Raw genomic sequence first — 23,173 nt, 5'->3', positions numbered from 1 at the left:
TCGGTTTGTTTGGCGGCCAACAATACCGGAACAAATGCAGGCACAGGTACAACAACGAGTCACCCTGACAGGTTCACAATCACTTCTTTTCAGCAATTAGTGTATAAATTGAAAATTATATTATGATAACGGCGCACAACAATGGTAATGCCTCATAATGAACAATACAATGAATGCAACAGAATAGACACGAGGTCCAGATCTCGGATGTTGCAGTAGCCGGTGCCGGGTGGAGCAGCAACTTAAAAATTCTCGATGCGAATTGGAGACTCCAAACATGAGTAATACACTGCATTACGAGTATCCGCAGGTTATTAATAGTAGGGGCGACCACATTTAATATCATCCAGAAAGTAGTGCCCAGACTTGTTATGCACCTTAGGAATCAGATAGATAGTATCAAGAATTTTAGACAAACAACGAGATTGTGTGATGAGATATCACTTCCTACATGTTTGATCGATACTACCATAGGCACACACTACACACACTAATCATTTGACCACTCAGGCACAACCCTGCCCAGAACAAACCATCTCTCCTCCCCCCGTACTTCCGCGGGTTTCCCTCTGGCACATACAGAAAACCGCGTTAGTCGGAAGATAAAATCCAGCCCAAGACCAGCAGGAGACATCCGAAAAACCCATAACAAACCGGCGGGCTCCACTCTTTTCGATCGGAGGAGATCGGACAAATTTTCCCTCCTGGATGGTTTTGGAGGTTCTCCTTGCGCGGTCAAAAATATGATGTATCTCTCTCTCTCCCTTCCAATTCAACCGAACACCGAGAACACCACTTCGGTTACGTGTACTCAAAAATTATGCATCGTCGGATTGACTACCAACATAGCCAGAGATATATTAAGTTATTAAAATCTGTCAATTGCCCGACTCCACGGCAATCAAACTTGCAACTCCACGTACGTCATGTTAAGAAAGTCTTCAGGGCTGACACTTTTGCCGGCTCGTTTCCCAACAAGCAGGCACGCCCGTCCGTCGGGGAGAAACTAAAATCGAGCCAGGACGGTTTGATCCACCGCCATTACGATTGACCGCAACGGTTTGAGCACGTCATTCCAGATTGTCCGTTCCGCTTTGTACGACCCTCCTGAGGGATGGATAACGGTTCTCATTAATGTTTTGAATCAAGTATTGTTTGTCGCTTTAGAGAAATAGTCAACTATCAAGTGTCGTTGAAATTCGGTTTCATAACATCCTCTACTCTTCAATCATGTTTCACTCTCATACCATGATTTTCCACACTCAAATCCTTCCACTAGTGTGTGTGGTAAGCAAGTAACTAACAACGCCCCAACAGCCACTCAGCTAGCCAACCCGCCAAACAAACAGCAAAAGCACGCACAGGGTGCTATGCTGCCTGCATCTACCTGCACTGCGCCTTGACTGCTACCTTTCGTGCAGCGATCGCCCATACTTGAAGTATACAGGGATGAGAAACGAACAACTCATTCTTGGCTCCCCGTGACTTTTTCCTTTTCCCCCTCCCTCCCTCTGTCCCTCTGTGCGATTGTGTATGTGTGTGTGCCGTTGGCTTACATACTTTCTCCTGCGGAGTTTATGCACACGAGTCAGGCCAGTCTCATATGTACATGCCTCCCCTGTGGTGATTGTTGCAGTTGCACAGAGTTACATCGGGAGGGTGTTGTGGCCTACTCAACTTGACCGCAACATGGCCGCCAGGTTACGTCCGAATCGGTCTCCCTGCATGTGTCTCTAGCCATGTAGTAACTAATTAGTAGGCGTTTTGCTATTAACTAGATAGATAGTCTCCATAGACCCCATCCAGATCGGGCGCTCAAATCCGCACGCTAGGACCAATATGGATTTTTTCGTTTTCATTTCTACTATGATAATAATGTAGTTTATATTCCCGGAACTGAGAAGAAATATCGCTACAAATGGCGTTCCTTCAAATCTAGTCCGTCGCTTAGTTACTAACCAGTTAATTAGTTAGTAAAAAACGGTGTTTTTATCTCCGCTTACTAACCCTCCGAGGAGAGAAAAATTTTACGAGAACGTCGGATATATCTCTGTTTGAAGCCACAAGCACGGGACAGGATTGTTTTAGGATGGTGACGGCTGTCATATCCGCTTTCCACTGGGCTAGGACCAATCGTTTGGTTAGCTGGGATGCTCTCTTCTGATGCCATATCTACTTCTAGAAAGGAAGGAAAGGGATTCAATCATACGGAGTCCGGAGTAACTCGATTCCAGCCATCATTGACAATATATTAAATCACCCAAAATCTGGACATCAATATCGAGTGTATACACTTAAGCGACGAGTACATAGTACACATCCCAATTCCCAAAACTCAGTCGGCACATCGCTACACATCTAGAAGTGGATACGGGATAGATTCCCACAGTCCAAGTGGGCCAAACTAGCATGAAAACTGACTAGCTAGACTTAGCTAGCAAGCACCTTGACCAAGCACAATTCTTCACCACAAGAAACCAGCAGCATCGACACCAACACAACTACGTACCTCGTACTCCTTATACGAAGATACGCATAGAAGAAAGCCTATCTAGTAACTAAGTATCAACCAAAACCACGGGAACCCGCAACGCCCATCAAACTCTATCTAGACTCATACTGAAACACGACACTCAACAGCGGCAACTTCTTACTAACTAGTACCTACGGAGTAATTAGTTAACTAAGTAGTTAGCATAACCCACCCACCTATGGAGTCATGGACAGGTAGATAGGTGATTTAATTTACGTTCTATCGGAACGAGCCGATCGGTCTGCACCCGGTCCACCGTTAGTTGATCCAGTCCAATGCACGCCAAGGTATAGGTCAACCAAACAGATTGCGGGATTTGCGTGTTGGTTGAGATCTGGACACACAAGTCTTTGGGATCGGATATTCCGGCTTCGCCTGGATGAGGGAATGGAAAGAAAGGGCGTGTGAGTGTAAAAAGTGTGGATAAAGTGGACTTCAGTTGGGATATTGTTCGGACGCGTCGGAGATTCGAGCCCGGTGATAAGTTACTTGGCCCGGCATACCGGGATGAAAAGTTCCGTGCGTATGAATGGTTCGGACTTGATTGGTTGGGTGCTCGGAGATTTGATTGTGTTGGAGGTACTATTACTGCTACTTAGTATATAGTGCGAGTTGTGTGTTGGGTATTAGGCTTTATGGTCGAGACCAAGTTACTGCGTTGTATGCTTTCTGAGATACAAGAGCTGGTAAATGACTAAGTAGTGAACAGAACACTAAACATAGTACGTACTCCATATTAGACTACTAATAGCCGAGGAAGATTGGTTTGAAACTGAATCAATCATGTTATTAATGCCCAGATATTGGCTTCACTGTCTCAACAGATAGAAAACATGTTCATTGGCTCGGGAGCAATATCCGATACCTCAACTCTGAAAACTCGGTTCGCATGAGAAGGCAGAAGAAGCTGAGGAGTCCGGTTCCAGCAGCTGCAGCTTTGAAGCAACGGATTCGATTCCCTGCTACTAACACCTCTATCTTCTCTTAGGACTGCTGGTCAAGGGAAGTGAAAACTTTTTCTTCGACAATTTCACCCAGGAGTTATCACTCTGGACCAATCGTAATCTCTCTATATACGAAACATCGGTAACATACGTGGTCAATGCCCCATTCGATCTTATTGGCTTGCTGTTCTACTACTGAATAGTAGTGTTATTAGCCCAGGAATATGTCTTCAAGACGTAGTTTAGACGGCTTCTGGGCTTCTTTAGCAGCCAAGCAGTGGGAGACATGTTGGGTACACTACACCAAATCCAAGGATGTGTGAGCCTAAGTCTAAATGTTGGTTCATTCGAGTTGGTAGTAGTAACCTGATATGACCAACTTTGACGGATTGTTGAAAGAGCAGGAAGGGAGATGTGAGCATCTCGGAGAAATTATACATGACAAAGTAGCAAGCGTTAATTACTTCTGTAGTAGAACACTCTCATCAGGCCAGCAGTAAGCCACTCTGCCCTCACTCTTGAGTAGTACGAATAGGCTTGACTGAGAATTGTGATACCCGGGAAGAAATCTGAATAGCATAATATTCCCACTACAATTAGACTTGCTATAGTCCATTGTGTGAGCAATAAGAGCCATGATTCTGTGGTTAAGCCCTCAGCTCGAATTTGACCTCGTGATATTATGTATCTAGTTATCCAGGGCTTGAGAGCATAAGTGGTAGCATATCTTCTACGAAGGCCTCGCTTATAGCTCTCTCCACATTGACCACTTGGCAGCAATAACATCAGTGATGGACCCGAACTGCTGTACTATACAAGGATATCCCATAGCCACAGCTACCATCTTGGCGGTCAGTAGTGGCTGAAGTGACTAAGTATCAAGCTTAGTGGGAAATGCATCCAGAGGCCAATCTAGCCATATACTTTCACCGTTAACGACATGTTAGATATTCCGTAGACTGGGACTACATAGCTGATCTATAGCAGTGATTGATAAGACTTCATACTGTGGGAAGGATTACTCACACAGGAAGTCCATCAGGCAATCGATTGCCGGGGTTAACTAGGAGGGTTTCACGAGGGCCAGAATGTCGATCTCCCCTTGCTGATGGCCGGCACTCATGCAGGTAGATCCCAAGTACTACCCTCATCTTACTGGCTAACTGTTGCTTATCATCGATACAAACGGGCAATTGTTTCAGGTTGCTGCAATCCTTTGTTATATTCTCTTATCACTGAACCTCTGCTATCGCTACATGGTCAACGGTCGGGCCCGCACTGCGAGCCCCGCCATTATGCTTTCAAAACACTCAATCAAGAAACCCAATGCAAGTCAATAAAAGAGTATTAAAAGGAAAGGAGGAATAGTTATGTTCTAACACACTATTTCGTTTTCGTGTGGTGTTGTAGAGATCAAAATGTTTTGTAAGCACCGTTATGATAGCCCCGGTCGCGGGAATATGGGCACCGTGTCTAGTTGCTCCAAGCCTCCCATTGTGCCCTGTTGCCCGCCGACATGCCACCCTTGGCCCGTCTGTTGGTTCACAAAGGCACTCTGGCGGAAAGGATTTGTGCTCCCCGTCGGGTTTGGTCGTAGAGGAGCCGCAGCAGGAGGTTGCAGGCCCTGGGACTGCGGTGGGGGAACAGAGGAAGCACGGGCAAACGGGTTAGTTCCCGTCCGCTGGGCTTGAAGTGGCGCTGGCTGATGGGGCGCTTGCGGCTGCGCCTGCGGGTAGGCTTGAGGAACACCGGTATCAAGCTGCGGGTTGACTGTTGATAAACGTCGTGCGAAGGGGTTCGTATTCTGACGGTTAAGGGGAGTGGCAGGCGTGGCCGATCCGGTCGGCGTGCTCATTAACATCGATTGTCTGAAGGGGTTGGTTGACTGTGGCTGCAACTGCTGCTGGGCCATTGGCATTTGTTGCTGCTGGGAGAATGCACTCATGTCATGTTGTGGGATGGGAGCGAGGTTTGACTGGAAACCGTATATTTGGGGCTGCGCCGAATAACCACCAAATCCGGCCCCCGTGTGGTTGGGTTGAAGAGGTTGGGGTGCCTGCTGCTGCTGCTGCGGCTGGCCAAATTGCTGAATATTCTGCGGCGCAAACTGGTTTCCAAACGCCGCTTGTTGGTCAAACCCAGTAGGTTGGGGCTGCTGGAAGCCCGTCGGTTGCGCGTAGAAGGCCTGTTGCTGCGGTGGGAACCCGGTTTGTTGGAACTGCATCGCCTGCGGTTGCTGCTGTAATTGGGCTTGCTGGAACGGATTGGTCTGGGCCATCGGCTGCTGGTTCTGCTCGATTGAATCAAAAAAGTCGATAAGGTCCGATTGGTTTGACTTCTGTGTCTGTGGATTCGGCTGGGTTTGATGCCGTGCCGGCATATTGTTCGCGTTGCTCACGGCCCTATCGCCTGTCGCAGTTTTACTCACAGGCGGAGGAGTTCCGCCGCTCTTCCCTTGCTTCCGTGCCAAATATTCTCGCCGGCGAAGGTTGAAATCCGGGTCATTGAGATCGTCCTCCAGCAGTCGCGTAAGATCCGTAGAAGCATGTTTGAGCTTAGGGATCTCCAATCGCGTCGCAGACTGGAAATGCCTGGCAACTCCCAGAAACTTCACGACTTCTTCCGTTTGGACCGTAAATGTCTTGTATATTTCCAACGCACGTTCGCTGTCGGGTCGCGACATTTCAAAGTAATGCTCTGTGCGCAGTTCAGTCAGAGCATGCCGCGGGTTTGCTAAGCAGAGCACCTACCAAGAACGTTTATTGTTCCTTCGTTCATCACGGAATATAGGGTTAAGAGATCCAAAACCAGCAAGCGAAATGCGGTCAACGATATTTCGTTCTCGACGTCGTCAGTGAGAAGCTGAAAATGTCAGTTGAAGATGTCATGATGCAAGGGAAGGAGATGACATACGTCACATTTGAGCAGCGCATGGATCTGATGTTGAACTATTTCTGTCTCCCTCAGAAGTCCCTTCTCTACTGTCAATCTCTTCATCCGACCTTGTCCGCTTCGCACATAGTCGGTCTTTGTATCCTCGAAGGCACGCGCACGCGCGATGAGATAATCGGAGTATCTTCGAATATTATGGCCTTGCGACTGTACTGTGACATCAACGTGTCAGCACTCTCCCGCGCAGGTTCTGACATCACCTCTCACCTTCTGAGAATCCACTGATGGCAAGTCTTCTGGGGTTCTCCGCCATATACTGCAATGTAGCATCCAACTGTCCTTCCCTTATCATCAAGTGGACAACAATAAGAGCTTTGAAAACAATGGTCCATGTTGAGTCGCGAAGTCGGAGCTGCAGCGTCCGAAATATCTCTGCAACACCTGCCTCTCCTGTATGAGTCGCAACAAGTATATGTTCAATGTATTTGGATTTGGGGGCCGCAAGCTGTTGACGAGGACCAGATTGTCAGCACTTGCGCAAGATCACGCATCCCCTGAAAAGACACGGAACCTCCTACCAACCTTTATCTTGGTGGCTCCCTTCACCGACTTCTCAAAGTTGTGAGACATGTTCAAAGATGGCTGTCCTCCGACACAGCAATTGGTCGGAAACAGAAATCAGGGGACTCTGGCAGGCAGCTGGATTCGAGGTGGAGGGGGGGGGGGGTTTTCGAGGTGGAACGATAACCAGATCGATCGAAGATGAGAAGGTACCAAAACTATAGTCGTGTTCTGAATGCTTTGCCCACGCCAATTCCAAAAATAATCATGATGCGTCAAGTTGCCATGTCGCGGAACTGGTGATTCTTACGCAAGCTGTCAATAGTGAAGTGGGACGGGGGTGAAGTGCCGACTCCTAGGGAGGGGGATCGGGACTTTCGGTATGACAGGGATGATCTGCCTGATAATTCCCCAGCGGAAGGTGGTGGGGGGTCGAGGATTGAAGCGGTCAAGGGAACAGGAGGGGAAGATTATGAGAACAAGTCGGGGAGAGAGAGAGCTTCAGGCAGTTCGGGATGTTGGACTTCAAAGCGGCATCGCAGTGGAGCGCCCGGTTGCACCCAACTAGGCTAGAAACCGCCTAGTGCTGTTTGGGTCGGCGCGATGATGTTATCCGACGAACTATATGTACCACGCTGTTGAGGATGATCTCTACCACTGTGGTACAAAAGAAAGATGAGGGTAGATTAAATCGTCACTTAGTTATAGTATTTTAATATTTGATTGTCTCACTTCTAAGTTGACAGAAACCATAAGTTGAGCCTTTCATCAAGTGCAATTCTACGGAGTTACTACAATTGTAGGTCTGCGATCTGTCCTCACGTGATAAATAATATATATCTCTGGAATGCCTTCGCTACTACCAGTAACCTTACTATCACTCTCCAAAAGAAATCATACTAATGTCAAGTTCAAATTTTGTAAACGATACTTTCAACATGACCTGGACTTATTTAACCGAGTGAAATTCTTATAAATATAGGTTTCAGTGGCCGCACCCAAATCGAAATCCATACTAGCTAGCCCACTCATGCTGTTTGAAAAGTAGGCAAACGTCTTTTTCTTAACCTGTTTCAATGTCCCAGAGAAGAATTTGTACTATACAGACTTGTAGCCATGATCGAAATTTATGATCAAGCTATTATGGCTTCCTCGCTTATTCCTCATCCACAAATTCTTGCTGAAAACAAGCTTCCAATATCGCTCGCTCACTACTCTTGTGTGGCCCACCATTCTCTTACCGAAGCCTAATCGCGAGACTATTTCATACTATCTTGTCTCACTACTCTTTCATGAATCACTCGACTGTCGTGATGGATTCCGAAATTGGTCTTGACTATAGAACTCCACGGCTCCAAAATAAATGGACACGGGAACAGAGACTGTTCCTCTGCTGTCTCTATGAGTTCTTTCAGAGAAAAACGAGCGCCTTCAGAGACATATTCAATCGAGTGTTTGAATCGGAGGTGACAGAATGCGGGTTTACTGAGGGCATCCCATCAAGTACTCTACGCACGCAGTGGGGTGAAATGGTGAGATATTCGTACCCGGAGTGGAAAGAAGTTCAGCAGCATACATCCGAGGGACATTGGCGCTGGATCCCAACATTAAGACGGATCAGAAGGACTGCGAGGTCACTAGGTCTACACATAGTACCGAATTATGTCGACGACAACGAGGAAACTTGCAGTCATCAGCAGAGCCTGACACCACCAGTCAACACGCCAGGGATAACTTCTCAGCACACGTCTATGATACAGCATCCTGAGAGAAGAGATGTTGGTATTACTGAAGTGCAGGAACAAGCCCCAGTACCAGAAGTCGTTGATATAACTCGGATCGATATTAGCTTATGCAGTGGCGGCGACAAAGTATGCTTTTGGTGTGTACAAGAGCAGATTTTAGATGTGAGACCTAAGTGTTACCCGAGTAACATATAAACTAATACCACATTCAGCAGGAAGCCCAGGAAGAACCGAATCCTGTGGTATCTCGTTCACGTTGGACTGATGAAGTGCCCCCTGTCATATACAGATGGTCTAATGTCGACAGTCAAGGCGTCAATTCCAAAATGCTATTCCTGGCCGGGCTTTTCGCAGATGGACGCCAATTCTTCACACCTGGAAATATATCCAAAGAAGAATTCATCAACTACTTCTCTAGACATGTTCACATCGACAAAACACCATCACCGTTCATATCTACGTTTCGTTCAATGTTATCGCCTGTTCACAGAGCACTCTGGAACAAAGAAGGCGCTATTATATCCATCATTGACACACACAAGCTCGATACTGACGTATATCCCGCGATTAAGCTTTTCAGGGAACAGAATTTGCGTATCCGAGGCTACGATGGTAGGGGCGAGTTCTTGGTATGGGGAAGGATACCACCCGCTGCTATAATATGTGCTGTAAAAATAAGCATGATACAACAGCTCGCAGATGAACATGTTGAGATTGGGCAATTCCTACAGCTTGATAAACTTGTTTCTCATAAATACAACAGAAAGCAGTTGCATGGCGAGCTAGCTAGAGATGCCGGCAAACTTGACCGCACTTCGGGATATGCAATAGGAAAATTTCTAAATTCTATTAATCTCTCATTCGAGTTCAGCAGGGAGGTGAGTGAGGGCTTATTCCACTCCTGGAGACTGAAGAGGCAAGGAACTTGGGAGTCCTTTCATGAGGGAGTATGTGCTGGCTACAATCGCTCTATACCATCTACCAGTGTCAGCGAAGTCGGACGTCCAGAATCCATTGTTCATGATATATCGGATGACGACTCAGTCACCGAGTGTGGATCTATTGCAGAAGACGAGAATATGAGTGATAGCGAATCTGAGGATATCGGTGCTAGCTCACCCTGCATGGGGCGCGAGTTAGCCACACATACCTCAGAACGAAAACCCCTTTCCACTCCTGACTGGTTCTTCATGAGAAATACAGATGATGAACTGATAACATACGAAGATGGAGAAGAAGGAGCCACTGGACGGCAAATCAACCTATTTTCCGAACAAAATCCTGACCGATCGGCTGAGCTGATTACCGATTGGCCTGAAGAAGACACTCAAGTACTGTCATCCTTGAACTTGAACATATCTCAGACCCGAACCCCAACCATCGAGATCTTCGACCCAAACACCGGCAGATGGGTCCAGGAACAAGCGAGACTCACGCAGAAAATGGAAGAGGACGACTGTCAATCTTATATGCAGCCACCATCCAGCAATGATACTCAGGAAATGAGGAGTATATCCGTGGAAGGCGAAAGCGACATTATGCATGATATCGAGACTAGATATTCAATTCTGAGCATGTCCCGTGAGTTGTCCGAGGATGTCCTGCCCCACATTCGGTTTGCGAGAGATCGAGAACGTCGAAGACGCTGGCTTCTTCAGTAGTCTCGTTCCTCTTTCTGCCCCAGATATGCAATACCCAGTATTGCGGACTCGATGTTATTATCGGTTCAGTACCCACGATTAGTGAAGAAGATTGTAAGATAAGGGTCGGCAGGTGTCGTTGAAGGAATGGTGCACGCTAGTACCAAGGGGAGAGATGTACTCCGTAGTGTTTGATTAATGAGTTGGGGATATTTGAAAGGCCACAGGAATGGATCTAGTACTTGCTTTAGTTAGCTGATTTAGAACTGGCCAGTGCACCTACGAATACCACCCTTGACTATTGGCGCTAAGTGCCCGCATTGAAAGCGATAAGGAACATCTACAAAAAGACCCAAACTGGAAGCGGCAGTGACTCGATTAGAAAGGCTAGATTTCACACTAGCATACTGAACTCTCCCTCAGTGCTCTGAAACCTCGTACAGATATAAAAAGTCTATGTGGGAGAATCAAAGTAATTTTTTCATTGGATATTCCTTCCACAAGGGTACCTGGGACATGAAATCGTGAAACAATCCCAACCCGAGAAAATATTCCGTTTATATCCAGTCACGCCGCTGCCCTAGGTTCGTCCTCGCGAAAACACACCCTTCCTCATCGAGACGCTTAGAACTTGGAGAAAGCCTTGACGGCCTTACCGGTACGGGGAAGGACACGGAGGACGTTGAAGCGGACCTGAATAGTATGTTAGCGCATCCGTTGCAGACGGTTGTGCGAGTCATATGGATTATCTTCAGCAGCACTAGGCATTATCCGTATTCTTTCCAGACGTATAGGAAAGAAACGCATTTGCCACCAGCGACCGCAGAAGATATTTCGAGGAAGTTTTGACATACAGTCTTGGAGAGGGGACGGCACTGGCCGACGGTGACCCAGTCACCTTCCTCAACACGGAAAGCGGGAGAGACGTGAGCGGCAAGGTTCTTGTGTCTCTTCTCGTAACGGTTGTACTTGGGGACGTAGTGGAGGTATTCACGGCGGATGACGATGGTACGGTGCATCTTGGTGGAGACGACACGGCCGGTCAGGATACGGCCACGGATGGAAACCAGACCGGTGAAGGGGCACTTCTTGTCTGTTCGATATCAGTTATCTTGTCCCACCTGGGATTTGCACAACATGACTGGACTTCTCCGGAGCCTTTGAGAGATGAGAATAACCGGGTTCCGCAAATCTGTCGCCAAGCGCTCTTTCCAGGTGTGATCTCTGATTCCTTCTCTTGTCGCATTTCATCCCGATCCTTTGCATGGAATAGTTGCATTTTATCGTAGACTCATGCTGGCGCTCCCCAGGTGATTTCTCCCTTCTCCATGCGGCATATTCTCATCTCCCCATAGCCTCCGAAAGATTCCCAGTCCCGGTCCCGCATGATCGGAAGTCGATAACGCCGCAAAATAAAATTTCAACATAGGTCGTGCATACCGATGTAGGAGCCCTCAATGGCGGTCTTGGGGGTACGGAAACCAAGACCGACATCCTTGTACCAACGGCGGCCGGTGCCAACCTTCTTGCTCTTCGCCTGAGCCTTGGGGTTGACGAAGATGTGAGGCTGCTTCTGGAACGCACGTTCCGACTGGACGGTCAACTCGGTCGCCATTGTTGCGAGAATTCAGTCCGACGAGGAAGCGAAGTCGAGCTGGGTGGTATAATTCGTCGCGGAGGGTGGGTGTCGGGGCCTGCGGTGGTCGACGTCGATGTTGGAGAAGATTTATTCGACGATGGCGGATATTCGGCCTGTGAGTGTGCGATGGGGGCGCTAGTCTGCTTTGGGACTCGGCTAGGGCTATCCGTTTTGGTTTGTTTACATCCCCCGGTCACATGAGCGCCGACCGGGTGACGCGCGGGAAGCTCGAGGCCCAATCCATCTAAGTGTTTATGGTGAAACTTTAGGGGAGATAACTCGTTGATTGTTGTCATTCGCCGGACTGATCCCCCTAACTAGTCAGTTGGATATCGTGGGTGACGCTTTTCAATCTACCTCATTAATCTCTACTTCATCTTTCATGTCCCCCTCAGTATAGACTCCCCATGGCGTCCCGAAGTGACTCCGCGGGGTCTTCCCGCCCGCGATCTCGTCGCTCTATCGCCCATGTCCCTCGATCGCAGTTGACCTCTACCTTGGACAAGGAGAATGCCACCACAAATATCAGCTTTTCTCAACCTATTGGTGAGCGTCCAAAGCTCTCGGCAAAGGATAAGAAGTCGCGCAGTAAGAGTCTGGGACCTGGTGGTCTAGATGCGCTCCAAGATTCAAATGGCAATCGACGCAAGGTAGCTCCGCACTCTGCCCCCCGATGCCCTTATCTGTCGCTTATACTGATATAAATCCTGTCGCGTTCAAGTCTACTGCAGCCTTCCCCCTCAAGTCTATCCTGAAACCTACAGTTCCCGTTTCCCCGGTTCGCAAAATTCCTACGTTTGAGGAGACACGCAGACGGACTCCCGCTCGCGGTCCATCTCACAATGACGGCACAGGTGAAGCCCCGGACCAGGGCAAAGAGGGCATGTTAATAGACCTCGATACTCCGGCACAACCGTCAGGCTCTGCGGGTGACGACCCCTCCAATCCTTTCGATAGCTTCACCGCCGCTTCAATCCGGGATGAAATGGCCGCGGTGAGAGAGCGAGAGGAGAAGGAACAGCGGGAGCGTGAGCGCAAGACGATCCTTGAGCGAAGAGAGGCGCGCCGGAAATCTATGGGTTCGTCATACAGCGTTCCGATTCTAACATTAAGCTGACAGACCGCCACAGCAAATCGCCGTGTTTCATTTGCCCCCGAAGCAACATTGCACACGTGGAATGTTGTGGAGATACCTGATGACTCGACCTCTTCGTCTACCTCCAACTCAACCAGGCGTGCATCGTCCCTGGCAAATCAGACCCCCGCGCAAAAGAATCCCCCGGAGGATCCTCCTTCTCCCGACCTGGACGCAGAATCAGATATCGGCTTTTCCCCCGTTCAGTACCCAGATCTACAGCAGCTCCAGAACCGCTCAACGTCGTCGCAGGAGATGTCCTCAAGCCCATTCAGCGGGAGCTCGGCGGACGGCAGTGAATATACCGGATTACAAGGTTCGCAGGAAGACATCGACGATGATGACAATTCGTCAGTTTCCGGCTCTGACGGGGAAAGTACCGCGATGAGTATGGACGATATGACCGCTCGTTCTGCAGTCACGACTCGGTCAGATGGTTCTGAGGCTAGCACCAGCTCCAGTGCTCGGCTAAATGAGGCTCTACGGCAAGCGGCCCGAGAAGCAGGCACTCGTGGCATTGAGGACGATGATGACGGTGACATGTCGATGGAGATTGCCGATCAGGAGATCACAGGCGCCTTCCAGCCTTGGATCAAGAAAGGTGAACGCCAAAGTTTTGATTGGGAAGACATTAGCGCTCGGCATGACCAGGAGAATGTGCAGCCCTCAGGGTTCGTGGCCGACCAACCGGCTGAGGTAGATGCGGCGAGCGACAATGGGGATGAGGACCTCAGTATGGAAGTGACGAATGCCATTGGACGTATTCTTCCAGGCCAGCAGAGCCGTCGTCAGAGCATGAGAAGTCGCATGTCACTTGGCGCAGAGACCGTGTACGATGAACAAACCATGGAATTGACCAATGTCGTTGGAGGCATCGCGCAACCTATCTCGCCAGCCAAGTCAACAGGAGCCTACAGCAACGCAGACGAAGATGAGGAGATGACCATGGAATTCACATCGGTCGTTGGTGGCGTTCTGAACAAACCATTTACAGCTAATGTCGCCAATGAGAACGACGATGGCCCAGCAGAATCCTTCACGCCAAGTTCCAAGGCACCGGATTTCTCTGCCTGGGAGAACGAAGATGACAACATGGATGAAGGAATGGACATGGAAATGACCGGGGCCATTGGTGGCATACTTCCCGCAGCTCAGGAGCAAACCGAACCACAAGATGAGGATCAAACCCAGGGCATGGATTTCACGACTGCCGTGGGTAAGATAATCTCACCTCAAGCAGGGCCACAGGAGACCGCTGAAGAACCAATGGAAGTAGAGCCAAATGCCGAACCGACTGCTGCTCGCCTCGGTAGCTCACCCTTGCAGGGTTCCGCTCGTCAGTCCCCAGCTAAATCACCCGCCTCGTTCCATGTCGCTGCCGTTGCTTCAGAGAACGGAAGCCCTAGCCTGGCGAGTGTGAGATCCAGGCGGACCCGACAAAGCCTAAGCCATGCTGCTTTGAGCACCCCAACCTCTCAGACATTACAGCCATCCCCGAAGGAACCGGCGCTGCAGGCCAGCGGACTCTCACCTGCTGAAACTCCGTCTAAATCCACTGATGATCAGAGTACATCGCCCGAGAAGCCATCGCAGGCGAACCCTACGGGACCTGCAAGCGGGAAGAAATCTCCAAGGCGTAAAAGTCTTTTCGAGAAGTCTGCATCTGGAGAGTCAGCTCCTCTGTTTGTCCTGCAACCTCATGGAAAAAGACGATCTTCAGGTCTCGGGATCGATAAAGAAGGCCTTGGGTCGCCCAAGGTGGCCGCTATGCTTGACAAGCGTCGATCGATCGGCGAAGAGGCACCGCAGTTCATCTCCCAGGAACCGTCTAAGCAGGGAGTGCGCTTTGAAGATCCCGTGAAGCTTCAGGAGGAGGTTGAGAGGGAGCGCGAAGAGGAAGAGAACCGAGAAGATGGGCATATTCCGCCCCCACCGCTCAATGAACGGGACCCCACAGCTAATTTAAAAGACATGATCTCAAGTCTTACCCCGAAGAAGAATAAGCTGCGTGGGAGAAAGAGCTTGCATGTTGGCGCCGCTCGTGGCGTCCTCGGCAAACGGCCAGCCGAGCTGGATATGGATGATGAAGATGTTGATAGCACACCTAAACGTTTGAGGGGGCGTGAAAACGTGAGTCCGGTGAAGAACATCAGGCTTCCTGCACCTCCGTCCAAAAATGAAACGGTTGGGCGTGCAGCCCGTTCGCCTCTCAAACTCTTCAGTGGCTCTCCATTGAAGATGAGCACCACTCCTCTCCAGGAGCCGAAAGGCAGCTCCCTGGCGACCAGTCCGGAGAAACCCGGTCGAGTGTCCTCAAAGTCACCGTCTAGTGCCGAACCAACGGAAGAACAGGACGCTGTTGCTGAAGAGTCTGGTCCGCAATTTGAACCAATACAGTTGCAGGACTTCCTGAACATGACCAACATCCACTTCATGGAGCTCACGACGACAAAACGGCGGCATACCACTGCCCCTGACAGTGCTACCAAACGAGCAATGCGACTTTCAACTGAGAGCGAGACTAAGTCAAGTGCTTCTGACTTTGAAGCCTGCGTGGCAGCTGGTTTCTGCACTGTCCCCATGCTTGAGCTCTATCAACACGTAAGCCTCCGCACTTCTATCTATATTGCTTTTGTCATCTTACTAACAATACTACAGTCTTGTCGCGAACTGAAGTCCTATATCTCCGAAGGAAGACAGATCATTCGCTCGATCGAAACCGAGACCTACGCCGAAAACCCGCCGCTGTTCCGTGAATACATGACAGCGCCACCCGACATTCGTCTTTTGATGGACAACCAGTTCCGCAACGTCAAGACGCACGCCAGACTCCAAAGCAAAGCTACCTGGTACGAGTGGCGCATGAAGCTCCTCGAAGGCCTGAAAGACGGACTTGACCGGCACGCGCAGGAAATGAAGGCCGACAGTGACATCCTATCCAAGCATGAAGCCCTCCTAACCGAAGTCGTACCGAGTCTCGAAGAAAAGCACTCCGCCCTCGAGAAAGAAGCTACAACGCTCCAGCAACTCGCAGACGAGATGGAGAACTGCGACCAGGACGAACTCCGCAGTACAAGAGAGAAGCTCTCCAGCGTGGAAGCCGAAATCGAAGAGAAGAAGCGCCGACTACAGGAGATGCAAGACGAACTCAAAACCAAAACCGACACGATCGAGTCTGGCACAGCACTCAAAGCAGAATACACCGCTCAGATCGAGGAAGCAGAACGAATCAAAGAAGAATGCCGCGGCTGGAGCGCCAAAGAGATTAGCGAGCTGAAAGAATCCGTCCGCAACCTGGAGCGCCAAACCGGCTGGAGCATCATCTCCGCGACCTCCCCTCCAGAAGGATCCTCCGCCGGCCCAGCCATAACCATGTCCTACCGCAACCAACTCCAACTCACCTTCCACCCAGCCTCCTTCCACACCAACACCGACAACAACACAAACCCACCCACACCAATCGACCTAAAATACGCCCCTACATCCGATACCAAGCGCTCCACCACAACACCCACCGCCCAACTCTCCCCCATCTCCCTCCTAGTCCTCAAATCCCTCCAATCCCACATCACCACCACCACTCCCCAACAAAAATCCACCCCCAAACACCTCCTCCACTTCATCTCCCAAGCCTGGGACCTCACCCTCAAACTCGAAGAAGAAGCCCGCATGCTCGAATTCTGCGGCGTCACCAAACTCAAGCTCCTCGAAGCGAACGACTCCTCTCCCTCCCTCCGCGCAAGATGCACTCTCCTCTCCACGGGTACCACACCCGACGGCAAACGCCGACGCATTGACGTCGACTTTGCCGTTACAACCCGCATCCTGCACAACACTACCCATGATGGTGAAGGCCAGGAGAGTGGTAGTGACAAGAGTGATATCGGTACCTTGGATATCAAGACCGATGTGATCGCTAGTAAAGTGTATGGGTTCGGCAGTGGCAATGAAGCTGGTCTTTCGGAGGTGGAGATGCGGAAAATTCTTGCGAAGGGGCTGCGTGGCGGTGCTGAGAAGAAGGGTGGTGATGCGGCTGCGTTGAAGTTTGGGGGTGGGGTTTGGAGTATGGCGGTTAGGAAACTTAGTGGGGTTGTGTTCTAGTTAGGTGGTTTTTTTTTCTGATGAGGTGTTTGGTCTGGGTTGGTTTTGGTGGTATGGGGTTTCTCTGTTTCGGTTTGTAGGTATTTTTTTTATTCCCGGTTGTGTATATGGATGGGGCTGGTGGTGTTTGGTTGATTGGTTTTCTATTTATTAATCTGGGATCAACAAAGGGAAGGAGATGGTGTTCTATTTCATGCTGTGTATCTTGCTCCTTTTTATGGGTTTACTGGTTTACACAAGGTACAAGGTGCAGTACAAATGACAACTATATCCACATTTTTCATTACAATATCCGCCTATTTCACTAGTTAAATGATAATAATCTGAATATCTGATCGTCACTCATGCTCGGTATGTACAATTTCGTTTCTCAGATTCACACATGAAGCTGAATATATCGGTCCGGTCAGGGTGGGAGATTATATGGATTCGAATACATGCCGGCCATCCACATGTCGTTTTCCTGCAATGACTGATCTGCAGTTGTAGGCATCCCGCCATGCTGACTGCGGTTGCGGTTCCGGCTCGGATTCTGCGCTTCAGCCATGGTATTGGCATAAGTGAATTCCATGGGCGCTGGTACAGTTGTCATGGGTTGGCCGGCAACCTGGCTCGTCGGTTGGAGTTCATTACTGCTCGGGTCTGTTTGCCCCGGGAAAAGGTAATTGAAGTCGGGCCCGAACAAGCTGCCTAGGGCGTGTGGCGTGACTTCCCAGTCTGCTGTTAAGGGAATTTGCCAGAGTTCGGGCTGAGAAAAGTTGAAGCCGTCACTGTTGACTGTGATGGGGAAGAAGGAGCTCTCGAGGCCTGTTGGTAAAGAGCTATCGTAGGATCGAGGGGGACCGGATGGGGGTGCAGGTGTGGATTGAGAAAGGGGCTGCGTGGTTGTGGTTGTAACCGGGTGAGAGGAGAATGTCGGACCCTGTACTGGACTGGGGGTCAGGTCATCGGGGACCACGTAGCCGGCAGAGTTGACTGGGGGAAGGCCTTCAAGATTCGGAATGTCGATGCTTAGGCGGACGGAGGAAGGCACGGGAGGGCTTGATCCGGATTTAGAATAGGTGGATGTGCGTGATGACTGAGGGGATACCGCACGCACGGATTTCTGATCCTTCGCGGTAGTGCTGGATTTGCGGGATGAACTGTAATGTTTCGTTTCACTAGGTTTGACAGTTTTCTGACTTCGCTCAACGACAACCCTGGCTATGCGCTCGAAATTGGCACACATCCTCGTCATGAAGCGAGCGTAGTGACCAGGTCCATCGCCAGGAATGAGGGTTGCGAAGAACGTCGCCGCCATGTTCAGGGACTGTAGGTCGTCTTTGACTTTCTCGTGCTGCGGGTCTCGTAGAATATTCACAAAAATGTTCATGACCGCCAAAAAGATGTAGTACAGTAAGGACCTGGGTATTGTCAGTCATCAAAGAGCCGCCGTGCAGACAAAAATTCTGTTTATTGCTTACCATATCCATGCAATATCACCCCATGGCAAATTGTTCACTAGTCTCACGGTGTCCCGGGCGGCTTGGACGCAAATCGCAGCTGAAGCAGACGCCTCGCTCGATATCAAGTCATAGTCCATTGGGGGGTGGTTGCCTCTCGCGATACAGTGCGCCGAGGCAAATTGAATCATCAGAGGCAGTCGATGTATCATAATCATGGTATTATAATAGACGAACTGCAGTCCTGCCGAGGCAAAGCCGATCAGGAAGTCCTGACCAGCACCTCTTTGTTTCATTCGAAACTCGAGCGCATTGACACGCTTCCACTCCTCAAGCTCATCGTGTAACTCCCAAATATTGTTGTAGATCTCCTCTGGTGACTTATTCTCCAAAGCTTTCGCTGCATAAAGCTTGCTGAACACGCGGCTTTTGATCACCGTAAGCTGGCAAAGATGGCGGAAGAACGAGCCGTCGCGAGCTTTCACAAACGGATCGTGAATATGATCAACAGGGAAATCCACATCGAAATCTTCGAAGTGCTGGGCTGGGGCGCTTCCGGATCGAACACAGGCGCTATTGAAAATCGCAAGTTAAAACTGCTTAGAAAGGATGGACCGTAGGTTTTGAAACTTGCACTTCTTACCTTTGATCGAGGATATATGCAATCCAAAATACCCTCCTTCTTTGCTCCTGTTCCTTTGGGGTGAGGTAAGGCCTTGGTATATTGCGATGTAGACCCATTCGCTGGCAAATGCGCATGGCCGCCGTGATTATTGGTAATGCTGACTGGGTCCCCGAGTTTCCACGAAGAAAGAAAGCCATGCCCAAAAGGGCTTGCACGCTTAGGAGGTCAGTCCGTCGCAGAGAGAGCTCCGCAAAAACTGACATTGCGTTCTTGTAGTAAAGCCATGCACGTTCTCGATCTTTCTCCGATTTTTGACAGTTAGAGAAGCGGTACTCGTAGGCCAACGAGAGGATGATATTGATACTGGCCCATCGGGCAGCATCGTCACACGTTTGTTGGGTGTATTGCCATTCAACAAGCTGCATGAAAGACGATTCATCATAAAGCGGGAATAGGCGGTTCACTGTGCGAAAATAGTCCCGCAACAGAGTGAACACCTCTGCTCTCGGGGGCAAAGGCTTGAACACCTGCGAGGCAAACAGGTCATGGAAAACTTCCGGTCGCCAGGCATCCCAGGCGTTATCACTATTGGAGTTGGAAAATACGACGTTTAGTATCGTGTCTTCGCCCGTCTTGTGCTTAATCCAATCCAGTGCCTCCCGCGATAGAATGGACAGCGAAGATGACCGACCTAGTATACGTTAGAAACACAATAGGTGCCAGAGAGTGGCGTTATAGACGATTGCCATACCGTAGTACCTCGAATCCTCTCTGCTATCCAACTTGAATACGGGGGCATGGGTGTGAAGACACTTTTTCGAAGAAGAGCTCCCGTCCTCAGGAAGCTTGGACGAGTAAGTAGGGCCGAGTGACTGACGAGATGGAGTGGCATGAGATGCAGTAGATCCTGCGTCTTCCTCAATTGGCGCACGGTACTGTAGATGATCATAGTCCCTTGAGCCATCCGAGGTCAATGCCCCCGAACTACGCCGGCTGGAGACCTCGCGGGGGCTAAAATAAGGCGAGATTGATTCATCTCCCGAGTCACTTCCATAGTCGGGCCTTCTATTATCATCGTCGCTGAGCCCATCATCCAAACTCATTAGGTCATCGCTTAGAAGACCAGCGGCTCTGAGAATAGACTCTGTCCTCTTCACTCGGTTTTCCAGAGTCCTCACGTAGTGCGCCCTACGGGTGTTTATTAGCAAGTGCCTTCAGATCGGATATGTATAGAGAATCTAGACAGTAGATAATTACCTCTTCAATTCATCTCTTTTCTCTTTTCTCGTGGTAAATTTGCAAGTTGTATTACGACGCAGGCATTGTATACATGTTGCGCCGGAACCTTCGGTCTCGCACTTAACCTTTTTCTTATAACACGCTTCGCACGCCTGCCACCATAAGTTCAACTGATGTACATCCAAGAGCGGGAGAGGATGTCGCTCACCAGTGGGTTGCGCCTCCGGCTACTCGGATCTTGGCCGCCGTGGGTGCCTGCACCCTTGTGGATGATGGGATGATTATCTTGCACACTCCATGAGGGCAACAATCCCGCAGCTACTTCTGAGTCCTGCATGGCTTTGTATGCACAAAGCAACTGTTTACTGTGACCATGAGTAAGGAAGGCCCATAGGGGGGCTTAGTGGACCGGATGGAGACAGAGCAGCCAGTCGTCTTGTCTGTGATAAAAGCACTAGAAATTATGGCCGGTATTGATTGGCTGACAGTTATGAAAGCATAGAATCCGGAGACAAGAATGAAAAGCAAACTAGAAACATTCAAGGCGCTCCGATCACACAAGCAATGATATACACAGGAAAACGGACGTTAGTTGGAAGCTGACGGCGCGCCTATGACAGCGCTTCACGCGATGGATCGAATATGGCACAGCCGGTCCCGCTTAGCGCTGGATTTTTCGGGTGAAGTGGCGTGTAGCTTATTCCGCCCAGCAAGCGATGGGAAAGGGGAAGGTCGATGTAGAGCAAGATCAGGGACGATGTGTCATATACTGTGTTTGTAAAATGAACCCTCCGATCACTTTGGCTGATATTACAGCAACTGCCAGCAGATGACCAACGTTGGGCAAGGTTTTTCCTTGTTCCTCTTGAACAGCCAACCGAGGGTCATCGCCAAGATTATTAATGACGCTCTAGCCTTTGAGGCGCTCGGCGGTCGGCACTCGGTCGCTTCCGTCTCCGTCGGGCTCACTGGCGCCGATGGTTCGTTCGATTGTGCCTTTAGTCCGTTCCAGTAGGACTGCTCTTTGAACCCTGGCGCTTGCTCGCTTTGAGAATGACTGCACCCGTTCAGAATCTTAGCTGCTTTATGTCAAAAATATAGTGACGTAGTTGAATTGTACAGGTTTCTTTACGGCTAGAATCAATGGTTCCTTAGAAATCGTCGGTAATGCCACTGTTGGGTTGATAACTGAGTCGATTTAGAATCCCTGTCAGCTACTAACTCGATGCCAGCTCGCACTTGTTTGCTCTCAATGAACCAAACGCATACCTTTTATAGCTCCAGGTCTCGTTGCTACACACGCGTCTGCCATTCGGACGGAATACTTCCCTCTATCCAGCAGGATACCTTCTATCTCATTGGGCGTGCTTGATGCCACCGAACGCTGCAAACTCGTGGGTACCAATGAGCGTCGCTCCTTCGACTCCGATGGAGGTAGTATGATCTCTACCCAGCAGTTGCACTTGAAGCAACGTGGGCTTCCTTCGTGGCCTGAAGATAATTCGAATAACCCTATAAGCGCCTGCCACTTATTGCCATCACAACGCGCAGGCATGCGTATCACTCCCTTGAGATTTTGTCTAAACGACCGCTCTTTCTCAGGCCATTTTCCGCGCTTCGTGGATGCTTTTAGAGAGGAGGGTGATCACTAGCAGAAGCTCATTGTTAGCACGATAGAGGATTAAAGCAAGTGATCATGCGGGCTGGTAGCCTTACGAACCCATAGTTGTTGCAGCGTCTAAGGTTTAGACTAAGGTCAGAATTCGATCAGATAAAAGCCTGCATCAGATTTCATTGGACTATCCCAGTCAAGGAAAGCTCAAACTCCCCCGCATTTCGTGGAAGATGCAGTGCTATACCTCTCTGCCTCAACGAGTAAGATTGAAGTTGCCTACTCTGCTCAGCTGAAAGTCCCGGGAGCGGGAGATGTGACATGTCATCTTGGGATGTAAACAGATTATCCAAGGGATAGGTGCTCATCTGTTTGATAGCTGTACCAGAGCTTGGTAGAAGACGCACACGCTATTGAGTGAGACGTGTTCGTTCTTGTCCGAGTCTTTCCTGCGAACATGATGTCTCTTGGACTCGGTTAAGGTGGTATAGATTCTTCTCCGATAGAATTTTTCCTGCTCCGTCTGAAAGCCTTTGAGGGGCAGAAAAAGCAAGCATACGCGAGAAAGAAAAAGAAAGAAAGCTTGACGGTCAAAGGAGAGATGGATCGTAACTTCCGCGTTACGTGCTAGTTCATCAGCCGGTGTAGTTATTGCGTACCGTCTCTACAACAACAGACAGTTGCAAACGATTAGCATTCGTAAACCATACCCAATTGGACTACTGCCGTTGTACAACTCCGACGTTCGCAACTCTACTATACAAGCTGGCGTAGTATACCATAATCCAGCCGGGGCGATGACTAGTGACCATCGCTGTGCTAGGCAGGTTACGGCTACTCTAGGCTTTAATTGTAGCAAGTGGCAATCTACGCCACTCAAGTAGCAGAGGGCTGAAAAGTCCCAATCAGCTCACGAAACTTAAAAACACGCAGCCTGGAGCGGGATCTCTCGTGGTCATGTTGGATTTTACGCTTGGTCTCTTCCTAGTGGGTATGTATACATTCCGAAAAGGTAACATGGTCCGAACATACGAGCCCTAAGGGCATTGCTACTGCGCGAGTAAG

The 23,173-nt window shown here is 49.6% G+C and overlaps 5 protein-coding genes across 5 annotated transcripts; 2 read left to right on the top strand and 3 right to left on the bottom strand.

Moving 5' to 3' along the window:
* Positions 1-4,679: 4,679 nt before the first annotated feature.
* On the bottom strand, positions 4,680-7,416 carry BO87DRAFT_336784 (ENTH domain protein). Its single transcript, XM_025620537.1, has 5 exons — positions 6,952-7,416; positions 6,637-6,874; positions 6,391-6,581; positions 6,228-6,339; positions 4,680-6,174 (listed from the first exon to the last, which is right to left on the bottom strand). The coding sequence occupies exons 1-5, from the start codon at positions 6,997-6,999 to the stop codon at positions 4,913-4,915; spliced, it is 1,851 nt and encodes a 616-aa protein (XP_025478814.1). The 5' UTR covers positions 7,000-7,416; the 3' UTR covers positions 4,680-4,912.
* Positions 7,417-9,145: 1,729 nt separating this feature from the next.
* BO87DRAFT_438891 (uncharacterized protein) lies at positions 9,146-10,709 on the top strand (the record flags this gene model as incomplete). Its single annotated transcript, XM_025627907.1, has 2 exons — positions 9,146-9,304; positions 9,368-10,709. The coding sequence occupies 2 exons, from the start codon at positions 9,146-9,148 to the stop codon at positions 10,334-10,336; spliced, it is 1,128 nt and encodes a 375-aa protein (XP_025478813.1). The 3' UTR covers positions 10,337-10,709.
* A 186-nt stretch (positions 10,710-10,895) lies between these two features.
* BO87DRAFT_377495 (40S ribosomal protein uS17) lies at positions 10,896-11,970 on the bottom strand. Its single transcript, XM_025623569.1, has 3 exons — positions 11,756-11,970; positions 11,170-11,408; positions 10,896-11,008 (listed from the first exon to the last, which is right to left on the bottom strand). The coding sequence occupies exons 1-3, from the start codon at positions 11,928-11,930 to the stop codon at positions 10,940-10,942; spliced, it is 483 nt and encodes a 160-aa protein (XP_025478812.1). The 5' UTR covers positions 11,931-11,970; the 3' UTR covers positions 10,896-10,939.
* Positions 11,971-12,235: 265 nt separating this feature from the next.
* BO87DRAFT_336778 (kinetochore-microtubule binding complex subunit SPC105) lies at positions 12,236-17,441 on the top strand. Its single transcript, XM_025620536.1, has 4 exons — positions 12,236-12,604; positions 12,676-13,033; positions 13,085-15,690; positions 15,748-17,441. Exons 1-4 carry the CDS (start codon positions 12,362-12,364, stop codon positions 17,188-17,190), a joined length of 4,650 nt encoding a protein of 1,549 aa, XP_025478811.1. The 5' UTR covers positions 12,236-12,361; the 3' UTR covers positions 17,191-17,441.
* Positions 17,442-17,457: 16 nt separating this feature from the next.
* On the bottom strand, positions 17,458-21,069 carry BO87DRAFT_86932 (transcription factor domain-containing protein). Its single transcript, XM_025629641.1, has 6 exons — positions 20,705-21,069; positions 20,515-20,648; positions 20,009-20,445; positions 19,276-19,948; positions 18,654-19,205; positions 17,458-18,593 (listed from the first exon to the last, which is right to left on the bottom strand). Exons 1-6 carry the CDS (start codon positions 20,831-20,833, stop codon positions 17,597-17,599), a joined length of 2,922 nt encoding a protein of 973 aa, XP_025478810.1. The 5' UTR covers positions 20,834-21,069; the 3' UTR covers positions 17,458-17,596.
* Between the last annotated feature and the right edge of the window lie 2,104 nt (positions 21,070-23,173).

Source organism: Aspergillus neoniger, assembly GCF_003184625.1.
Source record: "Aspergillus neoniger CBS 115656 unplaced genomic scaffold BO87scaffold_20, whole genome shotgun sequence".
Lineage (NCBI taxonomy): Eukaryota > Fungi > Ascomycota > Eurotiomycetes > Eurotiales > Aspergillaceae > Aspergillus > Aspergillus neoniger.
Note: the sequence above shows the minus strand (reverse complement) of the source record. Positions and strands in the feature narration are given on the sequence as shown.